This window comes from Nesoenas mayeri (genome assembly GCF_963082525.1).
Source record: "Nesoenas mayeri genome assembly, chromosome: 1".
In the NCBI taxonomy this organism is placed as follows: domain Eukaryota; kingdom Metazoa; phylum Chordata; class Aves; order Columbiformes; family Columbidae; genus Nesoenas; species Nesoenas mayeri.
The window spans coordinates 77,646,479-77,673,578 of NC_137541.1; the positions used below are offsets into that span (position 1 = coordinate 77,646,479).

The 27,100-nt window shown below is 40.2% G+C and overlaps 1 protein-coding gene across 7 annotated transcripts in view; it reads right to left on the reverse strand.

Moving 5' to 3' along the window:
* Positions 1-27,100, reverse strand: part of SOX5 (SRY-box transcription factor 5) — a gene marked incomplete at both ends in the record, with an annotated part of 299,845 nt that overhangs the window by 138,631 nt on the left and 134,114 nt on the right. For 6 of the 7 annotated variants that reach the window (XM_080364054.1, XM_080364052.1, XM_080364051.1 and 3 more), the window contains 3 exons: positions 6,975-7,043; positions 9,526-9,698; positions 24,562-24,648. In XM_080364054.1, the coding sequence (XP_080220180.1) occupies positions 6,975-7,043; positions 9,526-9,698; positions 24,562-24,648 (329 nt within the window). The remainder of the gene's footprint in view (positions 1-6,974; positions 7,044-9,525; positions 9,699-24,561; positions 24,649-27,100) is intronic. The other variant, XM_080364053.1, reaches the window with a different exon arrangement.

Sequence of the window (27,100 nt, forward strand, 5' to 3'; positions counted from 1 at the left end):
TCACCTTGTCTGCATTGGTGCAACTACACCAGTCAGCAAACTTGAATTGTGTAAGATAGCAGAAAAGGCCTGAGACCAAATTATCTGTAGATGTTTGCTCTACGAGTAATCTTTGGAAGCAAAAACACAGCACACTGGTGCAAAACGTTGCTCTGCACAGAAGGGTAGATAAACACCTCTGCAATTTTTTACGTAGCTCAACTTTTACGGTAATGGAAGGAAGTGAAGGCCCATAAGTTACTCTAAACTACACGCGTTACATCCTTCAGCCAAACACACATTATTTGCTGAACTTGAGAAGCCAGTAAGCAATTAGCTCATTCTGACTGCTAGCCTAGATTTTTCTTTTCACTCCTCCCTTTCCCTATTTCCTCCCCCAACCTTGTATTTTCTTTTTTTTTTGTGTGTGTGTGGGGGGGGGATGTTGGGTTGTTTTTTGGAATAATTAATTTCCCAGAGGCTTTTTCCTGCTCAAGGGACAGGCGAGTTATTCTGATAACTGATAGGACATCAGCTGCAGAGCTTTTGTGAGAAACAATTGTTTAGCCTCTTTGCCGGCAACCTCAGTTGTTTGGGAAGAGGTTGCAAAGTCATGGGAAAGGCTGCAGTGTGACTCCTCCTTGGGCCTGTCTCACTGAATCCAGCATGCCCGTGTTTATAAGTTGCAGGAAAACAGCTGCTACTGACACATGATGAATTTGGACAAAATGTCCCCAGTCTACAGGCCTGTTCGGTTTGACTGTGCAGTCACAGCTTGTCATATCCACACTGGCAAAAAGAAAACAGAAAAAAACAAACGGCCTCAGTGGACGGAGCCTGTTCTGAAAACATTTCGCAGAGTGAGAAGGAAGATACTTTCTCACAGTTTCCTACTGAAGAAAGGTCTCATTAAACTCCCACTAATATGAATAAGAGCCTTTTCTCTATGTTCAGTGGGAGTTGGATCAGGCCCTCACTTCAGCAGCTTTATTGTCTACCAAGGAAACCTTTTGTGTTCACCTCTCTCTGATATGCAAAGAGGACTCTAATTACGAAAGAACTAACACAGTTCTGCTGTGCAATGGCTCGCGGAGGGGTCGTAGCACCATGAAGCAAGGCTCTGCTGTCACTGACTTCTTAGAAAATCAGAATTCTCAGGAAAAGTGGTGATACAGAAGCAACAGACATTACTTAATCTGTAAGCAAGCACTTGTGCAGTGGTTGCTCATTTTTGTATCTCGAGTGAAGGATTCATCATGTACAGCCCTTTAAAGCCTCCTAGAGAACTCTGGGTTACAGGCATGCAAGAAGCTGGGCCCAAGGAAAGAAATTTCACAAGTTCTTATGGTTGCACTGAGGAGATACCAACAGGGCAAGGATTAAGGTTAAGGATCTCTAGCCTTTTTACAGGCACAAAGTACTCCAAGTTTTCAGCTTACATAGTGGCCTGCTGGAGTTTGCTTTCCAGCAGAAGACAGAAAATGAAAGGACGAGCCATGTTTGAAGTACAATTTAGAATGCAAACTGGTTGTGCAAGGAACAGATCTTCACATTTCTTTATGTACAGTCACATGGTCAGTGTCTTCTCACAACAAGAAAGAGCAACTGGTGCTCTTTACAATTAAACTCCATATGAAATAGGTGAATGAAAATCTCAATGTTTTCTCAAACAAAGAGAACGCAAATAGGCCAGAACATCATTCAGCCAGATCTGGGTAACAAATGATTGCTCAACTGAGGAGTTCAAAAGTAACAACAAATCTAAACAACAAAAACAAAAATGATCACAATTGATAATGGTCCAGGTAAATTATGATATCTAAACCACTCTGGAAGTTGGTCTCTTTACCAGTGTTTTGGAAGGCTGGAATCAACCCAGAGCCTCTTGCTGCCTGGAAAGTTTTGACAATAACAACTGTGTCATTTCAAAACTTTGCATGTTAAGCTTAAGAAATATTTTTCTGAACTTCTGTGTAACTCAGAAACCAAATCCTTCTTTCCTCCCCAAAAAACATAGCTAGATTTTGAAAAATAGATCTGGCTACAAAAAGGACTAACCATCCTACAGGAAATTCCAAGTGTTGAAGATTTTATTACATTCCAAATTGGAACAACACCTTAAACCTCAGAACTTAATGAGAATGGGAATATTCTGATTTGGGAACATACAAGTGCAGCCAGGCCTCTCCATCTACCAACGCAACTCATGGGGAAAGGGACACGGCCGGCTGACAGCGGGTGGGGAGGATGGAAATCTGGATGCAGACCCACAAAGGAAAGCTTTATTTGGAGCAGGGAGAACACCCAGGGCAGCTGAGGGATTCAGGAAAGTCAGGAAGCCTGCAACCTGAAGGGGCAGAGAGTCTGGAGGGCCGCGGTGCCAATACTCCCCATCAGACAAGCTGCTAAAGGTCTGCAAGCTTGAGGCCATTGAGACCACCATAAGCTTTTTGCTTGGGAGTTGGGCCTGCTGGCACACATTCCAGGTGCCACCAAGGTCTGGAGCTGCCTGCACCATCCAGCCAGGAGTCACAACCCACCTGGCAAGCCAGGAGGGCTAGAGGGGCACCCTTCTAGCTTTGCATTGGGATTTAGTCAGGATCCTCTCATTCTTCAGAAGTCTGAACTTTCTAACAGAAAAGGTGTCACCATGGAACAACTGCTGACAAGTCTCTAGTTCTGAAGTAAAAAGAAAACCCTCTATTAAAACAGTCATCAAATGGTTGCTGTCTGGCAGAATTTACTCTCGAGTTTCAGACAGCACTCAGTTCTTGGGCTAAGTACATCATCCAGAAATGAATATAAATTAGTAACCAAATACTGGTAGTATTAAACTAAAAAAGTCAAACAAAAGTGTGGCTCAAATGCTGGAGACATTGTAAAGCAGCACTGTTGCTTCTTGCTGCTTTGAGATCTTAGTTTTACATTATTGGCAACCTAAAGTGTTCCAAGATCTTGAGTTGGGCTCTCCAAAAAAATTCTGACTAAAAATCAGAACAGTTTAAAAAACAACATTTGGCCTCTGTTTTGTTTGCCTTCTAATTTTGGAATTTGTAGTGCTTGTGGTTTCAGATTTTGCCTGGAAATATCAGAGCTGGAAGTTTACATTTTGATGAAATGAAAGCTTGCATTTTTGTCATCATACAACTCCAAGAGCTGGAGCTTGAGGGAAAAACGTAAAACTTTGTTAAGCTTTGTATAGAACTGTGAGATTAGCAGACTTAGTTTTATCACAATTTAGGCTGCAAGGTTGACCTATTTTATCAACAGTGCCCTACTGAATATGAATTGCTTTATGAACTTTAACAAGCATATTTCATTTTAAATATAATTCAATTAAAGTGACATTCATCACCAAGCTTCAAAGCAACCTATTTGGTCATCAACCTGGGCTAGACATCTTCTCAGAGCAAGTGGAAGGTGTAAACTGCACTATCCACAAAATTCTGGACACCTCCCAAGGCAGAGCACCACACGTGCTCATTGATGTTCTTGGGACTAGCTCAACATCATGAAAAAGGACTAACTAATCTTCAAGTTTCTTTCACAGTTTGCCCACCTGACGGGACAGCTACAGCGCCCCATACTTTGCCATGTTCTAGGGCAAGGACACCAAGAAGTAAATCGTGGCCTTACAAAAGAAGATCGGGATGTCACCTTAAGAGCTTCTCTGAGACTCCGAAGGACAAAATCAGTTCTAGTCCAAGAACTTGCTGAGCGGTACTTGGTGTCCGCATGCTCTTTTCTCACCTGTTCTACAGCTGCAGATCACTACAGAGCTGTTCTGTAACACAGCCCGAGATCTTTAGGGCTGTTGATGCACAAACGTTAAAAGGACAGAACACACATTCCAGTTTCATTTCTGGTAAAACAGCAAGACTGAGGTGTGGATGGGAGAAGACTCCAAATACTGTTAAAGCAAAAACCTTTTCAATACACATACACACAAGGATTAAACAGAACAGAAAGCGGTGTGCATAGGAGAATGCATTCCGAAGTGCCATAAAATAAGATGGGGGAGGTTTAGTTAATCATTCAGAGAAACTCAAACCTCTTCAAAAATTAGGTCTAGAACACCCTGAAAAGCAGAAAAAAAAATATTAGAACCATTTGCCAAAACACAAAACCTGTACAGATCACATTTGAGCATTGTGAGGTCATCTGGATTCTTAAATTTAAATTAATCTGCATCTTTTCTCCAGTTTAGGATTATCTCTTTACTCATTAACTCCCTATACAAAGACAAGCTGTTTGTCTTCTGCATTAATGAAACCTCCTTCAAGCTAATTCAGAAGAGATGGACTTGAAAAAGACATAATGTCAATTAGAGACTCATGTGCCAGGTACATTTTTCTAAGCTCAAGCAGCTAGCTCATCTTTCTTCAGCATCACCGAAGTGGCTACTTTAATTGAGCTGCAGTTACACTCAGCATTTGCAGTCCTCTAAGGAGGAGAGACACGTTGCAGTCTACCCTGCTTCTGTATTATGCATGTATCGGAGATTGTCTGCTGGGGTAAGGAGAGAGGGAACTGTTTCCAAGTTAGCGCACTTAGAGAAAGGAGTCATAAATCATGGGGTCAGTCAGGTTGGGCTTTTTTTTAACCTTAGGGTATTATGTTTTCAATACAATATTTCAATAGCTTTTTTTTTTCCTGTGCAATAATTTACGTGGAATTATGGCAACTCTTACAAGCTTAGAAAAAATTGGCTCAAGTAAAATGAGTCCTTTGTCATAAATAGGTTGTGTTCATAACTGCAGCCTAATCATTCAATTGCACATAAGTCAAACAGTTATCCAGACTTTGTAGGAATATTTCCCTGTCAATAAATCTAAAGCTATTTAAAAACTCTGGGCCAGTGTGACAGAAGCCTGTTAGATTAATTAGGGCAAGGCCGGAAAAGCTGAACTCACAGCTACATTCATGTCACAGCTTTGTTCCACCTACCATAACCTGATTGTAAACTCACAGACCATTTTAAACGTGGGCATGTTAGGGTGATTTCATTGTCTCTGTTTATACACAAAGGCTTCTATCTGACAACAGTCAACTAAACATGCAACTGAGAAGAAATGTTCTGCTTTGTATTCACTGTCAATAAGGGTTTTTTAATCTTTAAATGTTTTTCCCTATCAGTGACTCCACAGTAATCGGACTGCAACCAGGGTTCATGAGACTATGCAACAATACAGACTGCGGAACTGTCAAGAGGCAGACAGTATAATCAAAATTTCACTACAAACAGATCATCTCTGTGGGAATGAGAGGACAGTATTGTCTCTCTGCCTGTTCCATTCTTGACCTTTATCACGTGATCACCCAAAAGGAGAGCGTCCCAAATCTGATGGGTTTTGTGTGAAGTGGACCCTGGAGGTGAAATTCTGACCTTGGCAGGGTCAATATTTCATCTGAAATCCCTTGAGACAGGCCTCCAAATAATTTCTTAGACTTGCAGCTTGTATCAGATGGTAGCTAGCTGACTTTCATTTACTACTGACTTAGGTCAAACTTGGACCAGGGATCAAGAGATGAAAGGCTCTATATCTCATTATCAATAACCAGTGTTCTCCACTATCCTAAAAACGACATACTTCATTCTTATCTACAAGGCTTTAAAACTTAAAAGGGTTGGGGTCAAATTATGTTACTTCAATTTATTTTTTATTCACTGCTTAGAAAACAACTTCCTCTCTCACTGCCATAGCTAAATGCTAAAAATAGAAATACTGTCCCTGCTATTGTAGAGGTTCTACTATTGTCTTCCTTTTAAAGTCTTATTAAAGATATAGCAGTAACAAAAAATCCCAGACAAATATTTAAAGGAGAAAAAAAAACCACAGAGGTCAAGACCAAGCCAGACCTCACCAATCTCGACACTGTTTTCAGCAAAGCACATCTTGTATATAAGTTGTCTTATAACAGAGAGATGGACCTTCTCCTGAAGTTTTTCATAGTTATATAAGTCCTGGTACTGACAGAATATCCCATGAAATGACAGAGACAGGGTTTTTTCCCAGAATTCTTGCTGGAATTAAAGTTTTCTTAGATGAGCTACAGATATGGCTCATAATTTCAGGCAACTAATTCTGAAACATTAAAGAGAAGTTTTGGAAGGAAAATCCTGTTGTTACTGAACAAACAGAACATAGCATCCACTTCCGCAGCGACTTGCAATGCTCTATACATATCTGCACACTTACACAGCCATAGATTTTACCATGATTCTAGAATCTGTAAAATGCCAAACCCCTCCTTTGGAATACTGTGAAAACCTTAAAGGGCAAACTGATTTGCATAATTCCCAAAACAGGGGCATGCATATACACAAATGAAAGAAAATTAATGAAATACAGTAAATGGCATGAAAAGAAACTTCTGAATACTTAAAGAAAAAAAGAGGTTAGAGTTTACCAGTGATGCTGGGTTAACAACATTTTCCTACTACTAGGAGTAAGCCTCTGGATACCTAGGACCCACACAGTTGCTCTCCTGAATCTAACCAACCTTTTTGACCAGTTTTTCATTCAGACAATGCTTCACCCCAAGTGTTGACAATTTCCAGACTTTCAACACCTGGGGCAGAGGGAAGGAGGGACTCATGATTACCAATCACTGAACAGAACTGCTTCTGCAGAACCTCAAAAAGAGAGTTATAGGAGACCCCTTCCAATCCAAGTTGTACTGGCAACGCTTTTGCCACTCATGATCTCCAGCTGAAAGAGGATTTGGTCCTGCAAACCCTTTCTCACATGACCAGCTCCTCTCACATCTGCTTCCTGATCCTACAGGAACCACGTTAATCATACAACACCTTTCAGAAACTGTCCTTTTTTGCTTAATGACAAGTAACATCATCATGTGTTTCCATAAATATGACGTAAGTCATCTGAAAAGATTCTTAAAGAAACTATAAGGGCTGAGGGAAAACACTGGGAAACAGAAAGGAGAAAAGAGAGATACGGGTGGAGGGCACAGGTGGAGATTCAATCTCTGACCTGGATCTGTTGCTGAAGAAGGTTAATTTTGTGTTGCTGCTGCAGGAGCTGCTGCTGTTGTCTTGCAATCTGTGGAGAAATTGCACAGAAGAAACATGAGATAGGTGTCATAATTCCTGGAGTTGGTACATGGGCAGGTTCCAGCCTGTTCAGTTCTTTAGACTGTCGTATTAAGCTAAGAAACCTTTGAGTGTGGGTGGCAGGTGTCTGGGCTGCTGCTGAGGCAAGGGGCTCATGTTCAAGAGCAATTCATAACTATTACCAGCATGAAAGAGAATCTTACAGAAAATGCTGTGCTGGATATCAAGGGAAGGACTGACGCAAAAATCTCGACTCCCTTACTATCTAAAATGGCACTGCTAAAATCCCCAGAAAGTGAGCACTTATTTGCTCCAGCTCGCTGAAGGAAGAACAATACTGGCAGACAAACTGGAAAATAGTAGGAGAAGGCAGGAGAGGTAAAAAAGTAGGATGGACAGTAATATTCTTATGTTTGGCACCACTTATTATAAAATTCAAGGAAATCTAACACCCAAGAGGAAGGTACTAGTGTGTGTATCTCCTTCATGCAGAAACAGACACAGACTGGAACTGGTATTGGGAAAATCACTGACTCTTCAACATGTGTGTCAGCTGAAAGGAATGGAGGGGGCAGTACAAGGCTACACAGCTCGGCATTGACACTAATTTATAGACCTTGGTGGAGTCGTCGTAACTCTCCTCTCAAAGTCATGTGTGTTTTCCATAAGGACTTCCATCCTCCCCCTCCATTGACTAAATCATTGGGAACCTTAGTGTAGATACATTTTACATACAGAGAAGGAAAAAGCAGACAGTAACGGAACCAAATTGGAGTTCTCAGAGGACTGATGGAGACAAACCATTATATTCCACAAACTTAAAAAAATCAAACTTGAAAAGCTTCCATTTGTGTCGTCACAAAAGCTCTGCTGTCATGAATAGCTAGAGCACAGCAGTGCAAACATTTAGAAGGAGTACTGCTCTTCCCCTGTGGTATGTGTACACATCTCAGGGTCAGATGGGAACTTATGCATACTTACTGGGAGGAATTTTGTGCATTCTTCCCCTCAGGTATTTTCTTTCATTTCTAATATTAAACTATTAGCATAAGAAACACTCACTCATAGACTCTACATCTAAAAGATTAAATGTTTTCTTTTTAGAGCCTCTCTTTAAGCAGCCAAAATAATTTTTAGCAATACATTTTTTGAAAGTGTGTTAATTTTAATTTCTATATAACACAGAATTATACACAATTTTTTAAAATAAAAGAAATCCTTGTTATCCCAATAATAATCCTGCAGGATTTCTTACTGCTTTTTTCCACTTTCTCCATTTTCTTTTTCAGTTTCAGATCATTTAGCTATCCTGTAGCAGTAGTGACTTTAAAAGGTAGGGCAATGGAAATAGCTCCTGCAGGCTGTCTCCTCATCGAAGAATCTTGCTCATACCACCTTCATCTACCTTCTCCATGTAAACAACATGGTAACACAAAATCTCTAGTTTAATACATAAGTCACTTCTCCTGTCCTCCCTGTATGGGATTTCAGGTGGGAGGCCACAGTATTTAAGATAAGGTTTTTAAATAATCAAATATAGGGAAAACCAAGGCTAAAATATCTGAAGATGCCAGCGGTGATTTAGAATCTTAAGACTTGCTTGGTACAATACAAACAATTGAATTATGACAACTATGACAAATTTCAAAGAATTCTGTACATTTCATAATGCAAACATCATAGCTGCACGAAATTTCTCAAAAATGAAACTCACATTTCATTACAAGATTAAACCAATGGTCAGGCAGACCAAAACGCTTTCATGTAAGAGGTATCAGGATGGACTCCTGACAAAATTTAAAATAAAGGTCTAAGTATTCTCTGCTGATGTTCAGGTGCAAAAATGGACATTGATTTCTGTTAAAACTTGCACAGTGCAAATATGTTAGAAAAGTTGTGTTCTTGCATAAAATATTATGTGTCCAGGTGTGCACGTTGAAACTGTTCATATGTGAAAATATGTTTGCATTTTCAGTGGAGGGCATATTTGCAAAAGCTGAAAATCAAGCCTCTCAAGTGCAGAAGAAAAAAACTGACACTTGTTCACTGGCTTTATACTCTTTTCCCTCACTTTTTTGCTCTGTTGACAAAACCAGCTCTTGTCATATTACAATCCAAAAGCTGCATTTTGTTCCTTTAATACCTATTCAGCATCAGCCAGTTCAAGGAGCGTTGGAAGACTATTCAGGAGACTTGAATTTGTATGCTTATTTACATTTATTTTTAGGAAAAACACTGTTGGAAGAGAATGCCTCTAAACTGGAAGGTGTATCTTTTAAGGACAAAGGGCTATATGTATATTGCAAATTAAAGCAATATTTTTCCAATATGTTTTTATTTGTCTTCAACTAAGAAAACAAATGGAAAAACATTCTGGTTGGAGAGCAAAGTATCAACCCTAAAAGACACGCTACTGGAAAAGTTCTCCTAGAAAATCATTTAAGCTGAAAGCCACTATAATAATCACTCACCTGTTCTTGTTGCTGCTTAGCCAGCTCCATTTGCTGGCGTTGTTTCTCGATCTGTGATGCAGCCAGTTTCTTCTGTTCATCATGAGCTGCTAGCAGCTGTTCTCGCAAACTGGTCAGCTGATTGATCATACCCATGAGCTGCCTTTCTTTCTCAGCGAGGCTTTCTGGAGTCCCTGGGCATCATATGGTGAAAAAAAAAAAAGGTAGAGGGAAGAGAGGAAATTTAGAGCTAGCCAGATTTTTAATTTGCAGCTTCACTGTAAGTAAAGTTTTAACAGAACCAAAGAGCAGCAGCATATTGCAATATACTGCACATTAAGGGCTGTCCCTCTACAGGAAAATGAGCCACAGAGAATAATTCCATACACAGGCTTTGATCTGGTGCCTCCCTTCAATGTGTACTTGCCCTTTCATCTATTTTCTGTTGCCTTTTTATCAAATTATTTTGGGGGTAAAACACTGCCTGTTTTGAAAGAGTTTCAAATTGTAAACATTGCTTACACTTTGCAGGGATCAAAATCAACACTTCCAGTTTTGAAAGACAACTGCAGTTTTTTTTCAGAAACTTATGACAAGGACACCTCAATGCTTTGACACTTACAGAAACCGTAAGGTGTGTGTTAACATCCCCCTATAAGCAAGGGGAAGCAGAGAAGTCTCCTGGGTGCTGGGTGCCTCTCCAGCTCCCCATGCCCACCCTCCTCACTGCCACCAGCACATCATGCAACAACCTGTCACATCCTCTACAGCTGCCCTGATTAGGATGAAATTATATAGTATTTAAATCGCCAATAACTACCATCTCTGTTGCCGCCATTGATGAGTACTTTTAAAGGCAAAAGTCTTGTATAAGCATATCAGAAAAGCTGAATTAAATGCAACTCACTGTCTCTCTCATTTGTACTGTCATTAGATGTTTTTTATAGAGGGGTTCAGCAGACACAGACAGAGGAACAGACTACCTTGCTCCCATAATCATTCTGTAAAAATTCTCCGTCTACCCAGGACAGTGGTTATAAGGAAAGGAAATTAAAAAATTCCAAGAAAAAAATCAAAATATATGAATCATACGCTAAAACAAAAAATGGTTCTATTAGTATATCCAGTATCATTTGACTTTGAATTTAAAAGACCAGAAAATATGTGTAGCAGCTAATCCAAAGGTATCTCCTATATTACCACACCCTCTCACATGAGACAGATCCTATGAAACCCTTTCTCAAAAGTGCTTTAGGAAAGGATTAAGGCTATCAGGCTCTATGCCCCCTCTGAAAATAGCCTGGTTTTGGGACCACCCTGTCACACAAACCTTTCACAAACACAGGAAGAATTCTTCTGCCAATGTCACCAGCGCTCCCCAAGTGGGGGATAAAAAAAAAAAAAGAAGAAAAAGAAGAAAAAGAAGAAAATGAAGAAAAAGAAGAAAAAGACACAAAGAGAAAGAGAAAGGAAAATGAAAAAAGAGAAAGAGAAAGAGAAAGAGAGAGAGAGAGAGAAAGAGAGAGAGAAAGAGAGAGAGAAAGAGAGAGAGAGGAAGAGAAAGAGAAAAAAAGAAAGAAAAAGAAAAAGAAAAAGAAAAAGAAAAAGAAAAAGAAAAAGAAAAAGAAAAAGAAAAAGAAAAAGAAAAAGAAAAAGAAAGAAAAAGAAAAAGAAAAAGAAAAAGAAAGAGAAAAAGAAAAAGAAAAAGAAAAAGAAAAAGAAGGAAAAAGAGAAAAAGAAAACAAAAAACAACAATTTGGTGACTATACTAAACATGTTCCTAGACATCTATCAGTCAGACATGGAAAAGAGCTACTGGTAATAGCTCATTTAGTCTACCTCCCTACCAGTGCAGGAATGTTCCCTACTATATATTTACCACAGCTTTCTCGATGGGATTGAAATGTCTGAAATGGTGAATCATCTACTTCTTTCTTTGGAAGATTGTACCATAGCCTTAGAGGTGTCACTGTTAAGGCTCTTTGCTTGACAGTTTAATTTACATTCACTTAATTTCAACCTTGTGCTCCCGAGCAGCATCCATCCCATTTGCTATGTTAGCCAAGCTCAAGACCTTAAATGCATTTGTGGACAAGCATGTACAAATGGGAAAACACAAAGAATCAATGTTTCCATAGAAAGGAATTGTAACTCAATGAACTTTTTATTAAGATACTACAGATTTATGTGAAAATATCCTCATATTACAAAGAACTACAGTAGAATATTCTCAGCTACAGTCTCCAAAAAATCTGTGGTACAAGCTGGAAACTTGAGAAATACACTGAAACAGAAACCATAGAACTCTAAACCTCTTCTGTTAAAAGCTGTGAGAAAGAATGGAAGGCAGTGCTTAAACACTAACACTGCTAAAGAAAACACTTTTAACTTAGGATTTTTATTTTGAACACTGGAGACAGAGAACTGCTAGAAGCAATGCATTTGCTACCTGGACACCCAACTAATTCAAAGTGTCTGTTGCTACTCTTCCATCCTTCATTTGTTTTTCCCTAGGAAGCAGGATGCAGTGTTTCCAAGTGGCATAGAAGAATTATTCTAGAAGGCTGCCCCTTTCTTGTCCCGCCCATGTCTACTATGTTAGTTTCCTATCATGTTCATCTACTGAAGACTATCAGTATATTCATACTGGCGGTGTAACACACAGGGCACAGTGAAATATCTGAAAACCAGATCTTTACTTTTTAAGCAGGTATTTTATTCCAAACTTTTACTGAGGGGTGGGTGCACACAAGAGAGAGAGAGAGGGAGAAAGACCTAGAGAGAGAAGGAATACATAGGAGTGGCTTAGTGCTAAAGTTAGAGTAAGCAAAAAGAAATCAATGTCAAATAAACTGTTTGACAAATATACTGACACACATCAAAGATCTTTAGCCATTTATGTTTCATCAGTGTATTTTGAGCTCCTACAGTAGCTTTCAGTTGGGAATCAAAAAGCACTTTGTAAAGTCAAATTAATCCCCACCACACCTTTGAAAGGTGGAAAAATGTTTCCAGATGTGTAAACTGAGAGACAGAGAGGTCACAGAGTTAGCTACCGACAGCGGCAGAAAAAAAGGCAATGTTGATGTCCAGCCCTGCGCCACTGAGCTCGGGCTGTGCTTCCCGGGAGAGAGCAGCGGGCTCCACGTGCCCCGACGGCGGCACGGAATGACTGCCCAGCCGCTTCTGCTTTCATCTGATTTACATAGAGAGGAGCAAAAAAACCCTTCTTCCCCAGGGGACAACAACAGCTTTCTTTAAATGGGAGGAATGAGAGGGAAGTCTGGATGAGCTAAGAGCAAGCCGTGAGGGCAATGAGATGCTGGCGCAGAGGCCGGAGTTGCAATTGCACTGTGGCCGTGCAGCTGGGGACAAATCCACCAAATTCAGTCTCTTCACTATCACTCATTTTTTAAAGAAACTTTTGAGATGCCCAAGGAGGGTGCTTTATGTCCTGGCTTAGTAAGTACAATTCATAATTCCTTTGGCTTATAAACCAGAGTGGAAGTAGTCTGGCAAAAGAGAGCCTTCTTGCATTATATTTCTTGAGCAATTTAAGTTTGCTGATAAACTGAAAGGAAGAATTTATCACTGTCAACTTTAAAAAAACCCCAACCCAATAGTTGTATAGTAACATAACTCTGATTAGTATAGCCTGTCACAAAATCTGGATGTGCTGGAAGGAATTGGTCAGTATTTCCCTTTATTTCTTAGAAATCCTAGAATCATAGAATAGTTTGGGCTGAAGTGACCTTTAAAGGTCATGTAGTCTAATCCCCCTGCGATTAACAGGGCTATCTTCAACTAGATCAGGTTGCTCAGAGCCCCGTCCAGCCTGGCCTTGAATGTTTCCAGGGATCTACCACCTCTCTGGGCAACCTGTTCCAGTGTTAGACCACCTTCATTGTAAAAACTTTCTTCCTCATGTCTGGCCTGAATCTCCCCCCTCCTTTAGTTTAAAACCATTACCCTGGGTCCTATCCCACTTTCTGGGAAATGTGGCTTAGTAAGCACTTTATTTTCCTCCTGTTATATAGCCTGTCCTTCCAATTACACCAATAATACCTCATTATAGTCCCAATTCTTTAAGGTATCAGTCCTTGCAAAATAAGTACTCAGATAGTCATACTCTCAAGTGACCTGCACAAAACCAGACGCAAGAGAGATCAAGATCCGTGAATCTACTGTGAGACAGTGAGTTTTGGAGTAGACTTCCCCTTGCCTTATCCACTTATTTACATAAGCCCCATTGATAAGGAATCACAGATAGTTTTGAGGTTTCTTGCAGACAAGTGCGAAAATTAAAAAGAAGAAAGATAGTTGAATCAGACTGTCTTGATCATAATGTAAAGTGTCCGCATTCACTTTAAGTTTGGTATTTATTATACTATCCTTATTACCTAGCACACCCCTTCTATAATTTTGTTTGTGGAAATGGCCAACAAAATTGCCATTCCACAGTCGCCATTCATAAATTACTTAGTTTGCAGAACAAATGAAGGCCAAATGATACTTGACATTATTTAATGGTCAGTTGAGGGCAACAGCTTGGTCAGTAAACAAGCACATTCAGTGACAGGATTGTTTTCCACTGTACTGAAATGCATGGCAGAGTTATAGCACCAGTTGCCATTTTCATATCCCTTTCCAGAGGCTATAAACTGTGAGCACGTGAGGATGGTGAACTTCCGCCCTAATGCCACTATTTTCTCTCTGTTAGTGTGCGTGAGGTCTAAACCTTTATCATCATGTGAACCATCTTGGCAGCTGAGGGATTTCCATTTTAAGAATTCTGTACTTTAGAGGGCAAAATACATTAGCATTTTTCACACAGAATCACAGAATGTTAGGGATTGGAAGGGACCTTAAAAGATCATCTAGTCTAATCCCCCTGCCAGAGCAGGAGCACCTAGATGAGGTTATACAGGAATGTGTCCAGGAGGGTTTTGAATGTCTCCAGAATAGGAGACTCCACAACCTCCCTGGGCAGCCTGTTCCAGTGCTCTGGCACCCTCACAGTGAAGAAGTTTCTTTTCATATTTAAGTGGAACCCCCTGTGTTCCAGTTTGTTCCCACTGCCCCTTGTCCTACCATTGGTTGTCACCGAGAAGAGCCTGGCTCCATCCTTGTGACACTCACCCTTTATATATTTATAAACATCAACGAGTCTCAGTCTCCTCTTCTACAAGCTAAAGAGCCCCAGCTCCCTCAGCCTTTCCTCATAAGGGAGATGCTCCACTCCCTTCATCATCTTTGTGGCTCTGCGCTGGACTCTCTCAAGCAGTTCCCTGTCCTTCTTTTAAGTAACTACAACACCAGCCACATAAAGACAGTTGCTTTAAATCATGCTACTTGGGAATTAACGAACTATTCCCGCAGCTGCTAACACTGCTAGAACTTGGGAAGTGGTGCAAACCTCAGTGAGGATAAGTCACCAGCACCAGCAGCCACCTTCAGCCACTTGGTTATTAAACCCACTTAGAGCTGCTCCAAGTAGTTCAGAGCTGGGAGTGGTTCTGGTGCTGGCCTGTACTCCACACACAGGATCCATACGTTTGCAGAGCTTTGACTGCAGCCATGCAGCGTGGCTGGGCTGAAAAAAGCAAGTGTCCATTACTGCAGCATGCAACGTGACAGTGAGCTAGACCCACTTAACATGGGTATTGAGCGACAAGTAAAAGGAGAGTGGCTTACATTAATGACTGCCTCAAAAATTACTCTTAATTACCATCAGATCCACAACAAATAGATATTGCACATTTTATGTTTAACAAAGCTTTTAACCACCAGACCACCTGCCTGTCAGGAGATTGCTGTAGGTGCTCATACTGTTCTCTCTGTACTCTGTCACTGCAATGGCAAAACGTGGATTTTTCATGACTTATCAAAAACAACTCAGGCCAAGGGAATATCAAAGTATACACTACAGGTTGATATAGTGAATAGCCCAAGAAGGGATGCTTTCCAGATGCGTCAGCTTATTCTCTGTCACCACAAAAAGAGATTCAGAAAGGAAAAAAAAAAAAACAAAAAACCCCAACATGTTGTGGATGCAAAACCCACAGCAGATGGCAATAAAAGAAGACTCAAATTAGTGGCTTTCTGTATCGTCAAACCTAAACTTCATCGCAGATCAACACTAACCATAATAGTGTTTAAGTAGTAAAAGAAATTTACTCAAATGTGAAATAAACTATTACACATTCTTAGTTCTGATTCACAGTCTCAGACTGGCAGTGACAGTAACATTTTAATAAACATTAGAATGAAGACACCAATATGACCAAATGACACACTTAAAGTGAGAAAACGAACAGGAGAAACCTTGGCATATCCACCCAAAACAGAACCAAAGCAAAAAAAAGGGGCAGAGAAATCGCTTTTGCGATCAAAACAGTAAATACTTTATTATCATTTATTAGACGGAATGAAAATGTAAATGAGAAATTAGGGAAGCCAATATTTTCTTTAGCAGGCGTTTCAAGCTCTCGCTGCAAATGCTCAGGCGCTGGGGAGGTTTGCGTGCAGCCCGCGGATCCACTCGCAGCCGCACAGCGCGTTCTGCGAGGGGCAGGGACGTGGCGAGGCTCCCTCCATCCCGCTGACATGTCTCAATTAAACTGCTCGGAATGGTATCAATCAGGGGTGCTCGCCTGCATGCTCGCGCACACCCATACAGACAGGGAAATTTATCCCCCGAGTCAGTTTACTATCAAAGTAATTACGTAAATAGCTTTTGAACTGTCAGCATCTGTCTTTCAAAGGAAAATCAAAGAAAATAATGTGTGAGTACAAAGCCTGGAAGACACAATAATATTGTATTGCGTTCATATCGTTATCTATGGTTACGAATGAAAAAAAAAAGTCCTCCTGTATCTACAAAGCTTTGTAGGGGATAAAAAAACATTAAATGGAAATAAGAATATTTTGAAGTAATCTGCATTCCAATAATGTTAAGATGTATAATAATAAGTAGAGCATGCAGTATAGAGTATTTTTTAATTTCAAAGCATTAGCTAATTGATCTTCTTAAAGGCTGTGAGCAGGTAGACAGGTAGTGGTACACTTTACTTTCCTAGATGAGAAAACTGAGATGCAAAGTTTTTAGTCTTTCTTGACTTTACACAGTGTAAGCCATTTTATTTTATTGCTGGCCTTGCTGAAGTCACCATCAGTGACTCTGTCAGTAAGACCAAGAATTTCCCCACTGCCTTTAAAAGGGATACATGATATAAAAATAATTAAATCTTTGCTTGACTCGGTTTGATACTATAGGGCTCTAGCTACAGGAACCCTATGAATAAAGCAATTATTGACGCCATTCAACTAACAAAGCGACAGAACTACATCATAACACAGTTTCTGTGTAACTTTGCTCTGATTTAACAACAGGGTGGCGAGCACATAACTACAACCCATACACCAGCTAAAAACTGAGTCATCTCCTAGCACTTCCTGTGATGTGTATTTCCAGGGCCATTTTTAAGCTAGGGACATAACAGTTTCAATACAAAAATGAAAAAGAGCCAAGAAGGAGGTTTCTTAAACTGAACAGCCTATAAGCTAAGCTGTCCTCAGAATAATTAAGCTCCTACCAGTCATGATATTACTATATCCAAAGAATAAATAAAGTATCAGCAGTCCATAAAATACATATCTTTTCTTGAGGGTATTATTCCAGTATCTTATCTTGAGATAAGATCAACTTGTCAACTATTTTCCTTTCCCCACTCCCCATCCTAGTTTTCATTTTCCTCTGCCACATTAGAAATCCAAACCCAATATTACTCTTCTCAGTAAGGAAATCAGGAAAGGAAAATAGAGGCCACCTAGTTGTCTTCTACTTAACAGCAAACTAATCTTTGTCACGCTCTCCCTAAAAAAAAAATCTATTTAAAACCTGATAATAATGGTAAAGAGGAGCACTCTCCCGTCACTGCACAGACTGGCGTGCTGCTGACGTCGCCTGAAGCTGTATATGTGAGGCAATGGGGAGGTGATGGAGACATAGGTGATGCCTTCAGGAGACGTAGTCTGATAAACAGATCTAAATGGCTGAGGTAAGTTCAGAATTTAAACTCTTCTTTCCTCTGTCTTCAAACAGAAATGTCCAATGTTTATGACCAAGCAATGAGTATATGCTTTAAATTATGTACTTGCTGGTATATATTTGTGAGTGGATGTGGGTTATGTGCTTGTGCACGTGTGCAAACTCCCTTGGTGCTTCCCTAATCAATACTTCAGAGTGTTTTATTATGAACTGGCATAGCTTTCCAGGCCAGTAAATCTTGGAGCTGTCAGGACATAAACATCTAAAAACTGGCATTTTTTCATTAAGTATTTAAGCCAACTTTACTGCACAATGACTGCCGTCACTTACAACTACCTACCTTGCTCAAATTAAATGACTTCATCTGATTGATACGGGAAGTCAGCATAATAAAGGAAAACTTTCTGACTGCATTTTACTCAGCAAGCCCCAGCCACCAGAAAAAGAAGCAAGGAAAGAAAAAGCACAGACTTCAGATTGATTTGTCTGTACCTACAGATTTATGTAATGAATCTTCCCTGTTTGACAAATAGAAGTCCTTTTTAGAACAGCAAGCTAGAAGTAAGTTATTTATTTCAGTATACAGACAGCCTTAATCTTTTATGTTTCAGTGGAAGACTTTGCAGCATGAATAAAAACAAATTATGAACAATTACCATCTTTTGCCATTACTACCCTCAAGAATTAATATTCTGTGGGGACAAAAACTTAGCCGTCTGCTCTGTAACAGACCAGCACATTACCATTTTGCAATGCTGGAAAGAAGTTGTCAGAGTATTCTTTATTTGCTGTCAGAAAAAGCTCTGGTACAGTAGACTGCAAACAAAGCTCGGTATTCAACCAGGTTAGTAACTTATTGTCAAGGTTACAAAAGGAATGGGCAACATTTGTATTGAGACTATTTCTCAAGAGGTTATTCATTGTTTTACTGCCTAGACAACAAGCTAGAACTAGGCTAGAGAAATAGCATTTGCTGCTGGCATTTTATGCAGCAGGGGGAAAAATGGTAAAATATATGTATGTATATGAATATTGGCTCCATTTTGACAGACACATAATGGTAGCTCAGCAACATTCATCTCTATCAGCACGTTTTTTCAGGTAATTTTAGTACAAAGAAGAACTGCTTTAGGTCCCTTTTGTCACCCAACCCTGCGGATCATTTTTAAATATAGTGGTTTGACCTCCATATATTCAAACAAAATAAAGCCATTGGCATTTGCTACTTTAGTTAGTTCATTTTATTGTATTTTCTCTATTAAGAATCATTTATTAAAAATAAAAGTTGTATTTGATTTAATTAGCTGGAACCTGATTTTTTCTTATCAAATTAAGTATCTTTATGTAAAAAAAAAAATTAAAAAAAAAAATATATATATAAAAAAATCTGGAACAGCCCAAATTTGGTGCTTTGTCACAAATGCACATTTTTTTGCATTTTAGACGCTTTTAAAAAGATTCCTCCAACCCTCCTTCCACAGATATTACCCTCAACTAACCTCCTGCTCTATGGTCCAATAGGAGTAGCTCCATCCAGTCACAATCTGCATTTCAGGCTTTCATTTGGCCTGATAGAAGTTCTGCGTTGGTGTGGCTCAGTTGGCGCCGTCTACTTCTCTGCAGCCTGGGAGTATCATATTGCATTGGGATCAACCTTCACTAGTTCGGCAGCTGCCAAATTTCCTCTCAAAACTTAGGTTTCCCTGTATTCCACTGGGCAGGTTCCCCCCGCCCCAGCACTACTAACAAAAGACTAAAGCTCACTCTCGGCAATTTGCTTCTATTAAACACCCCCAAAAAATAAACACTGAGAAGAAGACACTAAGTAGGTTGCAATAAATATTGAATTTATCTCTGTTAAAAGCCATAAACCAGACATATCTTACCTCCTTCACTTATGACTCTCTCACCCTCCTTCTCTTCCCACTCCTGAGACAATACTATCCACAAAAAATAATGCAAAACATCCACATTTGACACAAGTTTGCAAACATTTTTCAACCGTTAATTTGCAAATGCAAAATTCATATAGCTCCTAAGTGTGCAGCTTTCACACATCTCCTGGGGATCTGTGCTTTATTAGTCAAAGGTTTGAACCCAATGTATTCCCCACGAATAATCTCTCTCCCCTTCCCCCTCCTTCCTCCTGTCCACATCTAAATGCAGAATCCCCAGCTTCCTTGTCTTCAGTTTACAGATTATGCGATCCCAAGTGTCACTCACTGGATTACTGCACATAACCTGAGCACCACCCGAAGCTTACTTGTCTTCAACTTGTCCAGCATTACTTAAATGGAATTATCCGTCACAATCCATATACTGAATCTGCATAGCCCACTTATCTCAAGATTCTGTGTGTCACCTACCAGATTATCCGTTTTAATCCATACATTGAATCTACATAACATATGTCTTTAATTCATGGGCTCTGATGAGCTATAGTATCGCTGAATGGATTATTTCTCTTTATCCATTATTGGCAGTCGTAAGACTGTTCACTGCATACTCTCTCATGCCCCATCTTGTGAACGTATAAGCAAGATTAGAGTCTTCAGCAAACACAGCGCTATCACACATCAAATACAGCTTGATATAATACCTGCACTGATACTTCATGTAACTTGGAACCCAGTTTCTTGCATGAAACAAATGTCTATGTTATCATGCATAATATATTAGGATTGCTCGGCTAATCTTGCTTTCCATTACAATCATAAACCTGTGGTTACTCCAGTACAGTCTTTGGAGTCACCTAGATTTAAGTAGCTACAACGAAGAGCTGAATTTACCTTAATGATGATCCCTTTCACAGCAAGTGCACAAAACATTTTACCTGAGTTGTTCAGGAGCAATCGTGCACAATAGAGAAGGATTTTCAAACAACAAAAAAATATCAGGTTCAGGCTTGCCCGGTCTTTCTTGAGAGATTCAAGTGCAATCACTGTTAACAATGCCTTCACTTCAACAGAAAACCAAGTCAGAAAGATTAGAAACAAAAGTCAGTTCAGTCTTTTGTTCCACACACCTATTCAAAATTAGCTAAGTGGGGAACATACAAAATACGTATTATTATTTCTTGACAACTCATGATAAGCGAGAGATGGACAAGATTAGCAGAAAGGCTTTGTGTATACTCAGGAAGTTTTAAAAAGAGTTTTCATCATGGTTAAAGCTGCCTCACTCACATCAGCATTAGCAAGACTGTGCACTTCATGATGCACCTGCCCACCTGAGGGGCCATCACCGTGCCCTGAAGTCTGCTCAGTTTGGAGGCCCATCACCAGCCAAACAGAAGTTTCATGTTAATTTTCTAAGTATATGGATGGCAAGTGACATTGAAGAGTGTAGAAGTAAGCTTCTTATACCTTCCCCCGTCAACTGTCCGCCCTACATGTTGCATCTGCTGTTTTGCAGAAAAGCAACCACTTTCACCCCACAATGCATGGGGACCAGGCAGCTACGCTGAAAGCAGAAAGGGGGATTATTCTCCTTCCTGTAGATGACCATTTTGAGACCTGAAGTTCTCTCTGCTCCACTGAATCCAATGAACTGAATTATCCATTAATAATCCAAAGGCCTTTTGAGCCCTGTTCTTGAATATGATGGATGTAAGTTTGAACGGGCTTTAACCAACGGAATATATTGTATTACAGCTTTATTTTAAAATATTTCAATTTAATGACATGTTTTGTAAGTTTTACTATCAACTGACTTCTTTTGAACAGAGTAAAAATTCCATGGATTTCAAAACAAAATTTCGTAAGACATCACCAGTGTCAAACTTGTATTACTTACTTAGCACCACACTACCTCTCTAAACAGATGCATGTGAGTTACAATCTCTACAGATATGACAGCCTGTAGATTTTGTCCCATTTTAAGAGTATTCCCTTGCAGTGACTTTCAGTCAAGCCCTGGAATTAAGTATCACATTTCCTCTTCCATTAGTAAGCAGACATAAATAGATCCATCTACCTGTGATCTCAAAGTTTCCAGCTACACCTCTGCAGATACTAAGTGATGGTTCTCCCATTTTACAGGTGTGAAGATAAAGCAAGGGGGGCTTAAATTAGCTGCCAAAAGTAACAAAACAAGTAAGAGAAATAACTGAACACGAAGTGTGTGTGTCTGGTGACTGCCAGCCATTCACCAACTCCTCTATCTTTAATAAAATATTACTGCTTTCTAACTTAGAAGAAATAACACTAATAGAAAATAAAGTCTTCCACTTCGTCTCCCTTTCTTTTAATCTCTCACAGAGAATAAAACTCAGTGGTAATAGCACAGACTTGGGCATTAATGGTATGTAGCCTAGTGCTGAGACTTAGGCACATGACACACTAAAACTCCCCCAGATCCAATGAAAAACACAATGAAATTTTGAACAGTTAAATGGAAAAAACTATTCCGTGCATAAGACAGTTGGGCAGTACAGCTTCTAGTGCTGTCCACATTCCAGGGTGTATTAATAACAAGACACTACTTGTGCAAGGTTTCCAAATATCACTAATAGAGAAATAAGGGGGAAAAATGCAGCTGCCAAGCCATTTATAGAAAGAAATTAATTAAAAAGTCACAACTGGAAAACTTAATAACTCTATGTTCCTATAGACAGACAAGACCATTTTCTAGCGTAATATATGTGTGTTTGTACACGCATACGTGAGTATAAAGCAGCTCAACTTGCACACCTTTCATGTTGCCTCACTAAATACAGCTGCAATACAGCTGAGCCATTGTTTGTTGGCCGCTCATGGCTTGCGGTGCCATGAAAACCACATTCCTGGGCACTAAATAATCAGCCTGCCTGACCCCCCAAGAACCTGTAAGTCAAATTCATTTACCCCCAGAGGGCAATGCTCTATTGTATCCTCCCTCCTTTCTAGCCACCTAGGAACAATGGACAATAATTGCAACTGTCACGGCAGTCAGTAGGAAAAATAAACCAGTGCCTGTTTTCACAGCTTACTGCCAAACCTGATCCAAACACCTAATAACCATGCCCCCAACCATAGAACCACAGTTGCACTAAAAAGCCTCAGATGTGAGGCTTTTGAACAGAGCTACAGAACAATACCTCGACTTGTGTTCAAAAAATGAAGCTAAAAAACAAAAATTAAAGCAAAGAAAACTCTTCTTTGAGTCTGTGTTGTTGCTCCCCATCCTCCCTCCCCCGGGCAAGACTGAAAAGACTGTTGAATTTCTTTCGTGCTAGCATACAGCTACTGCTGCCGCTTTCAAGTTCAGCTTGTGAAAGGGAAAGAGAGGAAGAGGGAAAAAAGATTGCCTTCCAACAGAAAAAGATCATAAGGAGTGGGAACAGGCTGCCTTCTCAGTGAGCAGCACTTTTCAGAGCAGCTTTACGGAGTCCAAAGGCAGAGGAGAAGCGCTGGGAGTCCCTCTCAAGGCTCCAGCATTTCAAGAGTTAAAGAGGCTCCAGACAACATGCAAGAACTGCTGAAATGCACACCCAAAAGTGGGTATGAAAGCTGCCCGAGTACTTTGGCCCTGCAACATGTTAAAGATTCCTCGGTTCATGGCAGACAATGATGTTATTTTAAAACAATATGCTTTTATAAACCAGAACTGGCAGATAAGCCCAGTGGCTACCCTACCTACCTCTTTATAACCTGTTGCTATATGCACATGGAGAAAATGTGCTTGGTGGGAATAAAGAACCCAAGGTTTGGCTCCCTCTTTTAATAATAATAATATCTCATCCTACTTGAGGCTGAAGCACTATATTCTGTTTTAAAGTTATTCTACATATGTAACGAATACATACTTTTGAATTACAGCCTCTTAGGGAGAAGCAAGGGGAAGCAAGTGGCATACTTTCCTACTTGTGTAAGTCAGTGGACTAGTGCAAACTAATGGCAGTGGCTTATCGGTGACAAGCTGGAAGACACATATAATTAAAATAACACTATCTTTGCACATGTACCAATACATTAACCTCTCATAGCACGTCATCTTGTATTCACTACTGAATACTCCCCACCTCTTGTGCAGAAGGTCCTTAAGCCCGTCAGGCAGGAGGTTTGGGAGCCTGCCTGAATGAGGATCGCAGTATCAGGGACAACATTAGTAAGTGAACAAACCAAAAATAACAGAGAGAAATGAAATCTGGTTTACAAACATAAAAGAAGGGTTTAATTTTAATCTCCTTCTACTTTCACATTTCCAAAACAACATTGGCTTGGATTTTGCTACTCCAGATGTACAGTGATACAAATGGGAGAAGAATCGGAGTCACTGTTTCTTTTCAGTGTGATAACGGCTGCTCTAAAAACTAAAATTTTTGACAGACATGTATTTTGCGTCAGTTCCTCATCACAAACACCGAGGAAGAATTATAAAAATATTAAATTACATGAAAACAAACAACCACAGGTTCCCTAAAATGACCTCACACATATAAAATGGGGAATATCTTGGCAAAGCAGAAGCTACTGCTGCTGGAGAGTGGTCAAATTTTGTCATTTTCCTTCTGGAGTACGGATTTAAAAGAACGTGCTTTAGCGCACAGATGTTGTACGTTGTCTTTTAAAATCTGCACTGGCTAATTTCGGTACCTAGTGGTATCATTACACAAACTTTGCTGTTTTTTGTTTCTTCCTACATGCAGAAAAGTCCAAAAAATCTACATCATCAAAATCTGTCCAAAAATTGACAAGGACTTCTAATCACCCTCAGATTTCAGAAGCTGAGCTCTGTTATACTCTGATACCACATAAGCCTGTGTTTGATCTGTGATTTTACTTTTTTTTCCCCCAGTCCAGCAATAGGATGTGTCCTCTTACAACACAGAACGATATATGCAACAAAGGCTTTACATAGACTGATTCACTTAGGGCAATATACCATTTCATTTATTTATATTATCACAGATGGAGAGCATACAGTTCATTTAAGCACCAAATTACAATGTTTCAAGGGGAGGAGAAGACGAGCAGTGCTATCTGAATATTCATTCTCAATTTGCTTTAGCATAGAAGCAGCGTTACCTTTTATTTCTCCAAAGTTCCCTGATCCCATGGCAAGAAGCTTGTCTTTCCAGTCCTTTGATAGTAGCTTTTCAATACTGGGGGTTTCTGAGTGAAGGGGGGAAAAAAAATATGTAAGCAAATCAACATGATTGTCTCCACAATAGAACTCATTAAAAGTCTATCTGCTAAAAATAAGGCCAACCCTGTTCTGGGCCCCAGTTCGTAATGACTTCATCAACAAACTGATAAGAGGGGAGGAAAAAAAAAAAAAAAAGGAAAAAAAAGTGTTTTGTCACCTGCTGTTTCAAAACCATTAGCTTTTTGCTCTTGTGGAACAAAGCCTCGGTAATTTTGTATGACAATGGGCACATATAAACCTGCAGTTCATTGTTTTTCAATTTGGTGAACAAGTTGCTGCCTATAATGGATGCCTGTCAATTTCTGGGTGTTAGTCTGCAGTCAAAAAATAATTATGTTGATAAAATGCAGAGTAAAGAGAGAGAGAGAGAGGGGAAAAAGAGAGAGAAGCAAAGAATTAGCTCCTAAATCTGCTACATGTAATTATATCCCTCTGAGTGTTTACAATTACATCCACTTTATAATGTGTGTTTAAACATCGTGTGGTGGTAAGCATACTGTGGAAAGATTTTCCAGTAACACGCACATTATAAATAATAATAAAAAGTTGGATATGAAAAAAGCTTTAAAAGATTGCAAAATCCAGAGAGAGAAAAGGCATTGCTTAGAATGGAAACCCATTATTTGCTCATTTCAGATTCTATCACTTCCTTTAAAAGTAAAATAAAATAAAATATATTCGTTCAGTATTTTCAGGAAAATGCAGCGAGGGTGTGGATGGGTCTGATATTTATGTCTGTAACTCTTGTATTCTGACCTCTTTTTGTGTAGAATTTTAATGCATAAGTAAATATAAATGCTAATAAAATTCAGAGAACATTAAACTCAATTCCAAACAATGTAATTGTATATTCTTGTCAGCATTTAGATGGGTACACAATTACAATAGCTTTCAATCCCGCGATTAGCACTGCATTCAGTTAGAAAATGGAGTGTACTAAAAGATAAGTGTCCCAGTATGCGCCATCTAAATAACAATACCCACACTTATTATCTGGATCTAAGACATATACTGCTATTCTCCACATTTGTGTTTATGTGTATTTGTATTTGTTCAGGCATTTGTTTACCCCCTACCAGGAGCATAAAGGGAGTACATGTTAACTTATCAAAGGGACCGTCTGGCCTAGAGACCATACAATTATTAGCAACTGGTTAATTTTCCCCACAGTAAAAACCATTATGAGCAACCTTCATTATCTTGTTTGCCTAATTCCACCTCCTTCCTCGACGCCCCAACTCCACGCTCCGAGGGAGCGGGGCTGCACGCCCTGGCCGGGGGTGCAGAGCATCCGACACACGAGAGGAGCTGAGCGGCCCCGGACTCCCGTTAAACCAACCACACGAGTATCGGATTAATGTATAAACAACTAGGCTGACACGGGCACACGGGTGCCCTCTTCTTTTACACCGCACCCCTCCCCCCCCGCAAACAAGGACGCGCAGAGGCTGCCGGCCGGATCCCATTTAACGCAGAAGAGGTTACTTTAACATTTTGATATACGTTGCAACACTTGTTCTCCAATTTTCTCCTATATCCTCGTGTGCCTCCTGCTCTCTGCATGGCAGGGAAGAGTCGCTCCTCGCTCTAACCACGGACTCGGTCACGAATGCAAGTTTGCCGTCAGAAACCCTAAAACTGCTATTAAAAGATAACGAAATAGGTGGGAGAAGCTGCAGTGCAAGGGATATTTCCGCGCCGGGGCTGATGATACGGCGATGCCGCCGCGCTCCAAGCACTTGAACAGCTACTTCTGAAGTTTGTACGTCCCCTGGAAGCACCCACAAAAAAACCTATTTTCCCAAACGTATATGACTAGGTCAAGCAAACGCCGCCGCTTGCCCCCCCCCCCCTTTTTTTTTCTTTCCCTGCACTTTCCAAAAAATTCTCGAGTAGCGTGTAAACAGGCCAGAGCAAATGCGGTATTTGCAGGAGAGGGCTGTCAGTCATTAAAAGCTAACAAACCTTTGCAAAGCAGGAATGCGGCAAGAGAAATCCATTGCGAGCTGACAATAGGCTCCAGAGCCTCCAGGCACCAAAAGCACCCCCGTCTTTAACTTTTAAGTCTATTGTCAGCAAAGTCCACGACAAAGCTTTTTTTCTGTTTTCTTTTTCTCCACCCCCCCTCCCGCAGCTAGACAAAATATTCGCCGTGGTGCTCTCGTCAAGAAAACAGAAGTCTTCTGTCTAACTTGCCGCCCTTAAAGCAACAGTAGACGATCGGCGGGGCTGGCGGGGGCCGCGGCGGAGCCCAGAGCTGCTCCCCGCCCGCTGCTGCTTCACGGGGAAGGGGGAGGAGGTGGAGAAGGGAGGGGGGGGGGGGCACCGACTTTTATCAATAAAAATCGTCTTCACTCCGCGGCAGAAACCCCAAAGCGAAAAGGCCTCGCGTTACAAATGAGTGTCCCTGCAACCTGA